The sequence below is a fragment of the Ambystoma mexicanum genome, chromosome 5p, assembly GCF_040938575.1.
Source record: "Ambystoma mexicanum isolate Mex_15411 chromosome 5p, UKY_AmexF1_1, whole genome shotgun sequence".
Lineage (NCBI taxonomy): Eukaryota > Metazoa > Chordata > Amphibia > Caudata > Ambystomatidae > Ambystoma > Ambystoma mexicanum.
Genome location: NC_090930.1, coordinates 1,059,471,621 through 1,059,484,043, shown reverse-complemented (window position 1 = coordinate 1,059,484,043; position 12,423 = coordinate 1,059,471,621). Strand labels below are relative to the sequence as shown.

General features: G+C 46.4%; 1 protein-coding gene across 3 annotated transcripts in view; it reads right to left on the bottom strand.

Moving 5' to 3' along the window:
- The window catches only part of JARID2 (jumonji and AT-rich interaction domain containing 2), a 1,398,385-nt gene that overhangs the window by 137,012 nt on the left and 1,248,950 nt on the right, over positions 1-12,423 (bottom strand). For all 3 annotated transcript variants that reach the window (XM_069613558.1, XM_069613560.1, XM_069613559.1), the window contains 2 exons: positions 7,434-7,564; positions 5,820-6,003 (listed from right to left, as the gene is read on the bottom strand). In XM_069613558.1, coding sequence (XP_069469659.1) covers positions 5,820-6,003; positions 7,434-7,564 — 315 coding nt within the window. The remainder of the gene's footprint in view (positions 1-5,819; positions 6,004-7,433; positions 7,565-12,423) is intronic.

The following is a 12,423-nucleotide window of genomic DNA, read 5'->3' as shown; positions in this document are numbered from 1 at the left end:
GGAATTCCTTTGTTCCGATTAAGGCCAGGCTGAGGAAGCTAAACCTGAAATATATGCTCCTATACCCCTCACGACTGAAAGTAATCCATAAAGGGCGTGCGATATTCTTAGAATCACCGGAGGCAGCCACCATGTGGATGGAACACAACAACCTGGCTGAGGTTTCTACAGAATCCGCACCTGAGAAACACAAAGAAAGCACCCAGGGTTGATCGCTTACCACCACGGCCGGGGCACCCAAGCCCCTTATATCGCACCCTAACCTAGAACGAAGCTACACTACTACTGAAGCAAAACTACCAAGCGAGAATGCTGAAAGACTGCGGGATTTACCTGGCCTCCCGCCCATGGACACAGACCGCGCACCCACCGATGACCAGTGCAGGCCAGTTGCCTGCACGCACCCACTCGCGCCAGAGACCCGGATTAGGTCAGACAGCGCGAGAGCTCCCGAGCACTGCACTCCGGTGACAGAAGCTGGGCGCGTCAGTTACAGTTACTTTTTTCAAGTTCTTTTCGTTTCGACTGTCCTACCTCAGTTAATCAATGACTGGCCTGGTCTGGACCCCGAACCAGGGGCTAGCTCCACCCAACCCACACAAGCGAGACAGCATACACCTCAAGATGTACCACATCCGACAAATGAAGAAGGGGAAGCGCTCCCCACAATGAGAAACCCACACACGCAATGGCAGCAAAACTCAAGTTAATCACATGGAACGTCAGAGGGATGGGAACATACATACGGAGAAACCGAATATACTCATACCTGAAGAGGAGGAAGATATCTATGGCCCTCCTTCAAGAAACACACCTAATCAAGGAGGACACACACAAGATAACAGATTACTGGGGGGGCCAGGGCAACGGCTCATCCTTCTCAAAATACGCAAGAGGAGTCTACACGTGGGTGAGTCCGGAAATACCTTTTCAGCAAATGGGGGTTGAACTGGACAAGGAGGGAAGGTATACTATAGTGTGGGGCATGCTCGAGAACTCTCCCCTATGCATAGTAAATTCGTACTTTCCTCATCACAGCATTCCCTCTCACATCAAGGAACTTTGCGCCAGACTGCTACACTACAGAGAATACACGTTCATATGGGGGGGCGACTTCAACTCCGTCATGAATGCTGAACTAGACAGATCAATAACCCCACGCACGCCCAACAGCCCTTCCCCAGGGCCCCTCTCTAAGATGGTGACAGACCTACACTTAACAGATATTTGGAGGGACCTCCACCCCTACGACAGATCATATTCATTCTATTCGGCTCCCCATAACCTCCACACCAGGTTGGATTATTTCTTCATCGCCAATGAGCTAACCCCACAAGTAGAACTTGTGGAATACATGGGCAGATCAATATCGGATCACTCCCCCCTACTACTACAGCTATGCTTCAAGGGTCCTCGCCCACCCATCCCGATGTGGCGCATGCCAGTAGATGCCCTGACCGACCCAGCGTTCAAGGACACCCTAGGGGAAAAGTTGGAAGAATACTTACTGATAAACAAGGGCTCAGTTGAGAAGTGGAGCACACTCTGGGAGGCGATGAAAGTGGTGACAAGGGGAGAGATAATCGCCGAAGCTGGCGGGATCAGGAGACAACTACGCAGGGATTTGGAGGCAGTGGAGGAGAAAATTAAACAACTCGAAGGGGATGGTCCACTGACCGCTGAAAAGGAATCGGAACTGAATCTGATCAGGGAAGAATGCAGAGCAGCATGGGAGAGACTCTCAAAGTTTGACTTTTCTGTCCGTACCCTGAAGGCCCACAGGGAAGCAGATAAGCCGGGCAGAATACTCGCATGGTTGTGTAGGAAGGAACACCCGAGACAAGCCCTCAAGGAGATCAAAGACAGCATGGATGTGACCCGCAGGACACAACAAGAGATCAACGACACCTTCACGGAATTCTATAACGACCTATACGCTCACAAGACTGCGATTCCTGCAGCAGACATAAGAGATACCCTAGATGAAGTAGGATTACCCAGATTGAACCAAGAACAACGGGACAAACTGGGAGAAGCCATCACGATTGAGGACATCACGGATGCGATCAGATCCTTATCCACAGGCAAGGCCCCCGGAACAGATGGCCTCATCCCAGAATTCTACAAGGCCTACGAGGAGATCTTATCCCCTGTACTGCATGCAGTATACATGGAGGCATATGAGTTGGGCACTCTCCCCAACACTATGAGAGAAACTCTTATCGCCCCAATGCTTAAACCAGGCAAACCAGCTGACAGGTGCGACTCGTATCGCCCACTGGCGCTCCTAAACTATGACGCTAAAATATTGACAACCATATTGGCCAAGAGGCTTTCGAGGGTGATTGGATCCCTGGTGCACGAGGACCAGAATGGCTTTGTTCCAGGACGAAACACCACTGCCAACCTCAGGAGACTCCAACACATAATAGCACACACGACCGAAACCGAGGAGGACCTGGCGGTACTTTCACTCGATGCTATAAAAGCCTTCGACTCTATTTATTGGGAATGGCTGATAGAGACCCTGAGGGAATTTGGACTTGGAGAGCACTTCATCCGTTGGATCAAGGTCCTCTACACCGACCCAGTAGCAAGAGTAAAAACAGGTGCAATGGTATCTAGGGCCTGGCCCATCCAAAGGGGCACCAGACAGGGATGCCCGCTCTCACCAATGCTGTATATCCTAGGACTGGAACCAGTGGCAATATACTTTAGGAAACAGTTCTTCGACGCCGGCATCAGCATTGGTGGGTCGGACAACATTATCTCCCTATACGCAGATGACGTCCTTCTATACCTGCGTGACCCCCTTGAAAATGCCCCGATAGTACTGAATGTTTTGGACAACTTTGCGAAATATTCGGGGATCAGATTCAGTAGACAGAAGTCATGCTCGTTCCCACTTGCAAGGCTAAAGGATAAACCTGTGGAGGAGCTCCCAGAGATCGGGATCCGTTGGCAGATCGAAACCTTTCGATACCTAGGACTCGATATCACGCACACACCAGCAGCTACCCACAAATACAACACAGAAGCGACAATGACTGGAGTGCGTAGATCCATGCAATTCTGGTCGAAGCTCCCGCTATCCATGATGGGCCGAGCTGCAATATCCAAAATGATAATTCTCCCCAGGTTCCTCTACTACTTCATCAATGTGATATACTACATCCCCCCACCTTTCTTCAAGAAGCTAGAATCCATGATGAGAGACTTTCTTTGGGGACGAGCCAGGCACAGACTCACTCTAAACGTCCTCACACTTGCCTATGCCGAAGGCGGTATCCAACTCCCCGATTTCCAAAGGTACTTCTTGGCGGCTCAATCGACACACCTAGCAAAATGGCTATCGGATGAACCCACAGCAGAGCTAAACCTGATATCCCAATCCTCCTCACCGCTACACCCCAAAGAGCTAATCTGGAACACTCGAGCAGGGCCACCCAATCCACCCATGATACTGGAGGTGGGGAGGCGGGTATGGAGCAAGGTGAGATCAATGGTCGGACTACAACATCCATACACACCCGACATTCCCATGTTGGCGGACACCTGTAAAACCTCCAGTGACCTAGCTACGATGAGAAGATGGGAGAGCTATGGCCTATACACATGGGGGGACATGTTCCACGAAGGACTGTTTAGGGACTTCGATTCACTCCGAGAAAGGGAGGGGCTTCCACCAGGCCAATTCCTCTGGTATCAAAGAGTGAAACACGCAGCCAAAGAGAACTGGGACACATGGCCCGAGGAACCAGAGACACATCCCCTCCTGAGAGAAATATACGAACTCAGCGACGGATGGAGACCGACATCCAGGCTGTACACCCAAATAAACAACAGACCCAACCCAAAGAGCGCAAAGCTGAAAGAAAAATGGGAGACAGACCTGGGAACTGAAATCACGGAGACAGAGTGGTCAAGAGCCCTGATATACCCAAAGGAGGTATCTAGGAATGCCAGGTTTAGATTGATCCAACTGAACATACTCTACAGAACATACATGACCCCGCACAGGATATCCACGTTCAACAACACAGCCGACCCAAAATGTCCCTGGTGCTCCTCAGACCCAGCAGACATGATCCACATGTTCTGGACCTGCCCCAAATCCCAGAAACTATGGCAAGCCGCCGAACAGACCTGCAGGAAAGCTGGCCTAGAGACATACGAGTGGACACCCAAGGAATGCCTACTGGGAACTTACCCAAGATTATCTAAAATCAAACACCTAACAAAGATCATGGATATGGCCTGCGTACTAATCAAGAGGACAATTGCCATGGCCTGGAAATCCCCAGCAGGCCCCAGATATGAGCCCTGGATCAAAGAGATGGAGAGGTGGACCACGGCTGAGACCGAAGCCTGGGAGGAGGGGAACAGACGGGGAGGTGATGACATGAGCAACACGCTAGAGGCTTGGAGGGCCCTCCTCAGAAATATGATCTTTTCAACAACCTATAAACCTCCCTGAGCCTGTCCCCCCTCGAACCACAGTAGACGACAGCCAGCAAGAAATGGCCCACCAAACCTAACTATCTAACTCTATCCCCGCCCTGAGTGGACAAACACAGAGAACTGGTTCCAGACCCACGCCCCTAACCTAGAAATGTGAAATACAAGCCCTGAACACATGGTGGGACAGTCAACGTTGTTGTTCTGTTGGTTTGTTTATTTGTTGCTGCATTTATATAAGACTTATTGGCACACAACATATGCACAAGACGATATGACCCAGAGAAGTTGCCTATCTGATATTCTTTTCGTATGTTTGTACATTTACAAATGCCAATAAAAACATTTAAAAATAAAATTAGGGCACGACCGAGGTCTCTCCTGGAGTTTCGCCGGGTGCTCGGCCTTCCTCTTACCCGAGCCAGAGCGTTGGCTCGTGGTTGATGGCGCCGGGGAGGATGTGCCCTGCCTGGCGCCCGTAGAGCCCGACCGTTCGGCGCTCCCGGTGCCAGCGGACTCGCGGTGCTTGGCCTTCTGTTGGCCCCCCGTCGCCGGGGCACCCTCAAAGGTCTTAGAAGACCGCTCGGACTACTTCTTCTTCTTCTCGCCTGATGGGCTCTTTCCTTCCAGCCAGTTAGCGAGACGTTGATGGCGGTCCTTCATGGTCCGCTCCGACATATTGCCGCAAAACGCACAGTCCTTCTCCACGTGCGTCTTGTCCTCATGTAGGCAGTAAAGGCAAAGGGAGTGTTCATCCTCCTTAAAGACATTCTGAAGCTGGCATCCAGGGCAGACCCTGAACAGCTTTCCGGGCGTCGAGCTTCCCTTCTCCTGGGCCATGTCCGAGATGGGCCTGAGAAACTTCTGGAGTCCTCCAAAAGTGTGGCTCGACGAAATCTTCACCCTTGAGGGGCGTAGACTAATCCGACACGGGTCCCCGTTGATCGGATGAAGAAACGGTGGAGCTTGAGGCTCTTTTGACCGAAAAAAGAGAAATTTTTCTGAGAAAAAACGTGAAAAATAGCACTAACGCTCGAGAGCAATAGCACGAGGATCCCAACACTTGACCGTGCGGTAAAAATCTGAAGATGGCTGCCAGAGGCGGGGCTTAGGTAGAGGGCAGTCATTGGCTGTGGTCAGTATGACGCAGAGATCAGTGATTGGTTACTACTACGAAAGACGGATCAGAAACGAAACTGATACGGATTTTTTCTTTACCGAGGATTCCCAGCCTGACGACGGGGAATATTCATGAGCATGTGAATCCATGCCAGACCCCATGCTGGAGAAAACCCGATTATCTACAGTTATGCACCATGTTTTTTCAAGAATGTAAAACGTTCACAAATAGTTAATCTTACCATGGAAAGATAACACAGGTGCTGGCAGATCTGACACCGTCTCTCTGAAGTCTCAAACTGCAGCCACTTTCGAGGTTTTTTCTTCCCATCCAACACAGAGTTGTGGTTATCATGGCTGCCATACCTGGCGGAAGACTGCAGGCCTGCCTTGTAGAGTTCCTCGCGCTGCCTCAGCTCTGTATCCCTAACCAAAGAAACCACAATTAGAATCCAGAGCCCAACATCACCCCACCCTTATTACTAAGCTGCGTGGGAGCTTTGTAACGAGGGTTAAGTGACACTAAAACCATAAGAACCCAGTTAGAGTTCTGTGTGTGCATCAGACAGCTACACTCCCCATGAATAATATGTGCATGAAGGGGAAGAAGCAGCAATCAGATTAAAAAAAAACTTGCAGAAGTACGTTCAATGTAGCAAAAAGCGAAAGATCAATGGACACACCACTTGAGTCAAGGTACAGGTCATTCCTACCCATACAAATGCATCCACTTTACAGTCCCCAATATATCCTATTCTCACACAGGGAGCTTGCTTCTTCTCCATTTTCTATTTTTGATACACTGAAGCAACATAATTAGGGCATTTAACAAACTAAATGTAGAATCCTTGTGGTAATCTTAAGTTCCACAGACATCTGTATAGGGCATTCCATATACTGGGCATCAATATTTGCCAGTTGCTGCACCTTTCAATGATAGGTATCGATACTACGTAGAAGTAGACAAAAAGAAACAGTATTATACAGGAGACCATGAGATACAGTGTCAGCAAAGTTAACGTGCAGCATGAGCTCTTGGGCTTACAAGCTACATTCTTTAAAATCAGTCACTGTGAAGAAAGTGATGTACAGGTAAACTCTTGGCACTGTGGGTTGGGAGTTTCTGGTGTGTAGTCCAGTTCTGGCAGAGGGTGTGCTGCAGAGTGCTGGCACCAAATGTTTTAACTGGTTAATGCCCATCAATCAGGGTATCCACAACAACACCTCACATTGTTCAAAGTCCTGACTACACAATACCCAAAATAAAAGGTAAAGTCAAATCTATTTCACCTCTGGTTGCCACCAACCAGGATTCCTCAACTTGAGAAATCCTGCCCACTGGTTTAAGAGGAGAACTAGAATCCTTGGAAGCCGAAAAGCCTTACACGCTTTAGAACCCTATAAGGGTGAGCAAGGAGACGGCGTTCTTGGGATAACATTTGACTGGAGAGTGTCCTTGATTATGCGGTTAGTCTGCATTTGCCATCGCCTTCAGAGTTCACAGTGAAACAGGAAGTGGAGTGTGATTGTCCCCAGAAAGGGTCATTTCCATCTAATAATCTGAAAGCGAAAGAAGGATAAAAGTAATTCTTCAAGCAATTCACAAATATTTAACTGGTCTCCTCCTGGCAGCTTCTGGTGGCAGGTAGGGAACACTACACTGTAATGATGCAACATTCCTAGTATAAGACAACAAAAACCACCATGAGGAGATTAAAAAACAAACTGTTTTTACAAAAAGATTTGCTCTGTCCTTCTTCCACTTCACATATTTTTCTGAAAGGGATACCTTCTGGGGAGGACCACACACAGCTTTACTTTCAACTGTTAAGCAGCAAACTGGTAAATTTAGATACCTGAGCTCTCCAAGCAATGAAGAAATTGTACTCAGAGTCGGCCCATTTTCTTTTTTCGCTTCTACGGTTGCAATCTGGTACAGTAACTTCTCCATTGAGAATGGCTTTGCTATGTGTCTTTGCTTCATTTCCTAAAAGACAAAAAAAACATTGCCACCTTAATGAGAGCTGGAATGTCAAATGTATTGTTTCTACACCCACTTTTTATTTATTCATAGTGATTGAAGATGAACAGAGAGGCTACCATACATTTGGATTACTGATTTACATGATCATATTAAATTATGGCCTTTGGGATTAGTGAAAAATCAACACAAAGAACATTCCTGCCAAAATCTGTATCAAGCGCCAACCAAGCTGACAATGTCCCTCCACACATGAGCTCCAACTCATTTGTTTTTTCCAGAGTATGAGGTGCATATAATTTCACAGGCATTATCTTGATCTTTACACAAAACATAGTACAGCAGGTTAGCACTTCCAGTTTACGGAGGCCAGTTGCACCATCAGCTTTCTGAGCACCTCAAAGGGAATGGGCTTACTTGGGCAGATTAAGGATATGGTGTCTGCCAGGTAACTTTGGCTTCCCACCACTGACTATTAATTCATGTATATGTAAATCCTTGTCGCTAGTACATGTAAACCTGGCTGCTGTTGGCTCTGCATTTGCATTTCATGTTAACGCCCCAGCATCTGGGTTTTTTAAAAAAAAAATGTATTACCCTATACTTTGGGTGATCTCTCTGCTGATCTACCACCCCATAAAAGTGTCCTCACCACTGCCGTGGACTTCCTCATTCTCACTGATCTTTCCTGCCTTTTTCCTTTCAGAGCATCCAGACTCACACCAACAGAACTCCTTCCCCACCATATTCCTCCTTTCCCATCCCAGTCAGCCATCAACCACAAATTGTAGCCTGGATGGCAACTGCTAACATCACCTGCCCTTTTAGCATCAACACTGAAATCTCTGCCCTCTTAAGTTTACTTTTGGGTGTAGGAGTGATCAATCTCTTGGAAAAAAACATCCCTCTCGGATCACTTACACTGTCATGCGCAGCCTACGGCCATGGGAATTACCGACACTTGAATTAATCCCGCTCCCACCGTAAAGATACTGACACACTGGCTGCTCTACAAACATGCTTTTCCACTTTCATGTACTCTGCCAGGTCACTGAAGACTGGGTCGGTTTGATGATCAACAAGGTTACCATATCTGTCCCCTTCTGCCATCAGACATTCTCCTTCCATTAAACTCCCATTCAACTCCTTGCACCCACCAATCAATATTCTAAAGTCCTCTCGGCACCTCAACTTACCCTTCCATGACCTTTAAATCATCCTTGCCTCTTTTCCAACTGCAGCCCCTATGTTTTCAAAGGAGACGTTCTTCACCTAAAAACTGCTCCTCCCTAGCAACATTAACTGTGCTTGCTCCCATCAGCCTACTCCCTGACCTCCTTCCACAACATACCTGCTCATACCCAGTTATATTCTTGACATTTTGTTATGTTACACCCTTAAAACAACATGGCACACAATTTGCTGAGCTCTCGAGTTTGGATCTACCCTCCTAGCACTGCCTCCTTTCAAACCACCTCTATCTATCCATCCATCAGGTCATCAATGACTTCATCTTGGCTCTTTACAACCTATTTGAAAATGATGCTACCCATACCTTTACTACTTCTACCCTTAGGCCTCAACCTTGGATCAAATATGAAGTTTCCCAATTTAGGCCTGACATGCGACTCAACACTGAATTGGCCCCAATCCTTTCAATAGCCTACCAGCCCGGTGTCCAAGTTGTCCACTTCACTACACAAACCAAAGAACTATCACCACGTATTTGCCGTTTCATTCCTCTTTAATATCTCCCTCTCCAATGGGTTCTTTCCTGTGTCCTAGAAGTCGCAATCTAACCATGCTCGAAATGCACTCTGCAAACCCAAACCACTCTGAAAATGACGACCAATTTCTCTTCAACCCCACTTACTCTAAACACTTTGTACATTTAGTGGTCAATAGGATCTTCAGCTACATGAAAGCTAGCAAACTACAACCCTCTTTAAACTGGGTTCCTCAGCTGTTACTTACAGGTTTGAACAAGGTCTCAGACTTACTTCTGCTCATCACCTCAAACTCACCTATCATCAACCTTGACCTCTACACAGCCATCAAAGCGGATGATCACTCCCTACTCCTTGAGACCCTTTGTAACCTCACTATTCAAGACACTACACTTTTTGAATCTACCTCCTACATGGAAAGTCCTCCATTTCCCAGCCCAAAATGTCCCACCCTTGCTACACCAATTGTGGTCTTCAGACCACAGGCCTGAAGCGCAATGCACAAGAGAGTGTAGCATGTAGGCCGACACACAGTATATTACACTTAAGCCTGTCAGGTTGATGACCGTATTTTCAGATGGAGCCTAGGCTGGAGAGATGGCAAACGGGGAACATGTTAGGGAATAAACATTGAGGTGGTGGGGTTGTTTCCAGGATAGTGCAGGGGCCGCACAGAGGCAAGGGAGATGCAGGGGAAGGGATCCCACCAAAAGTGACCAAGGAAAAGAGGGGAGGAAGCCTTTAAAAGGCAACCATCTGCAATGTTCTTTTGTAAGCACAATTCAGACCTAAATCCCACTTCACATGCCAATAACGTTCCTCCTAACCACCTCATCTACCTCTTCTGCCACTGCTGCTAGGATCAACCTGTACATTTTTAGGAAGATATCTATATCCTCCCATGGCACTAAAACTTCTCCCTACTCTGGTGCTCATTGTGGACTGCAGCTCAAGCCTCCTCTTGGGGCTGCCTCTGCTCCTTTGCTGCACTCACAAAACTACTCAAGTTTGTCACTCTCCATTTTTATAATGATCCTTTTCATCACTCCTCTCCCAACCCACATCCATGCAGGTTCGCTCTATACAAAAGTGGTCCCTTTACAAATTGCTGCTGCAAGTCCTTCAATACAACCATTGCCTAAGCCTCTCACTGCTACCTGGATGTGTATGCCCATTCTGCACCCTTTGTTCCAACACGTTCCCCAATCTTTGTCCCTCGCCCACCCAGTGCAATGTCTGGCTTCCGCTCCTTCACCCTCCTCGCCTCTCAGCCATTTGAATTCCCTACAGCCTGATGCCAAAAACAGCTCCAACATATACAAGTCGGTCCTCAAATTCCATCTTTTAGACTTGAAGGATTCCCTCCCTATCCAATGCGAGAGCTGATCCCTCGAATATGAAGGGGGGACAAACAAGGGCACACTTTACACAATACAATTGTTAGATATCCACATCCATGAAATATTCACAGAATTAAGTAGTTTTTCATAAATCGATATTTATGTTGATGGTACTCTATGTACAAGCAAAAACAAAGAGGTGATGGCTGGAAGGTTTAGACTGAATCTTAACCACTTGCATTGCTCGGGGCAACCCTGCAGACCATCGTCTGCCAAGCCATTACAGAAGGGGAAAGATCACATGTACTACATGTCTGTAGTACATGCAATTTCAATATAAATCAAAAACGTATTTGCATAAGGTAATTATTGGAATTACCATACATACAATTTCAAACAATGCTTCACAGATCTTACTGTTCATGAAGTATTCAACACTGTTCTGTTGACAGTTTTTTTTCATTTGTATATCAAAAAGACATTCTTTGCATACAAAGTTTTAACAAAGTACAAGTGATTTGAATTTTGTAAATCCATAAATCTTGATGGGGTATGTTGTGGTTGTACAGATGGACATCACCTATCTGTTAAAACGCGTTTCGGGCTGTGACGCCCTTCATCAGGTCAAGACATCAGAAATAGTCATTCTATTCTGTGGATATAAATAAAGGAAATGATTACGAGTATATTGATTACAAACTTATTTCCCTTGTGATTCAATTTCCTATTATAAAAAAGATCAATGGGCAATAGTGCACTAACCTTTGAACAAGGTACGGGCCAGGTACATTGGCCCTTCACTCTGTCAATATTCATGTTCCAGTTCTGTGGGTAAAAACACTATTACTATGCTGAAGATGTTTATCAAATATGGTCTCCAGTGGGACAAGTCGCTAGAAAAGCGCTGTGTCCCACTAGGAAACCAACCACATTCAAACAAAGTTACATGCTTCTTATATTTTAGTCGTGTGGACTCTCCTAGGCAATTTCCTAGTGCTCTTTGCATGATCTGCTTTCTATCCAGATGGTGTGTAGATTACGTCATTCTCATGCGGAATGTGTTGGTTCTCAGTGACTGTAAAAATACTGTATATTAGACACTAAATATTACTGTAGGATATACTACACTGTTATATACCCTCTTCATATGGTAAACAACTAATTATTCATACCTTTTGTTAGGGGATGTTTGTTTCAGTCACATGTTCATCATCTGGGTTATCAGAGGTTGTTACAGCGTTATCGTTGATAGCGTTATCTGGAGACTATCAGCAAACATCAGGTCACTAGGTTCTGTCTATGTAAATATGTGAACACAGATCAGTGGTCTGTAGGAGGCGGGCGAAGTCCTTAATGTGTTTTATTACCAATACTTGTTAACATAATTCTTCAAGGGTTCCCTTTCTTACCTCCATCGCTCGATTTCGCCGTTGTATGCATTTACAGATGATATTATCCATTATCTTCGGTACTTAGGAGCGCCACAGAGACTTCCTTAATGTCGTTCTGAGCAGCCGGTCGGCGTGCACAGAGTCGCAGGCTTTCTCTATGTAAGAGTACGGACTATTGTAAGTAATACAAAGGATCACGAGATAAATATCTCGTTCTGTGAATTCTGATAGATGTTACGTTCGATTTCCAGAGATTCTAATGCCTACCTCTGTACTTGGATTGTGTCAGCATCTGTGTCCATGGGAAGTAGAGTACATTCCTGCACCCTCAGGAATCCTTTTCCACAAACACTCACTCACCCTGTGGGAGTAACTCCTCTTAGTTTTCATTTGTCAATCTTCTGTCC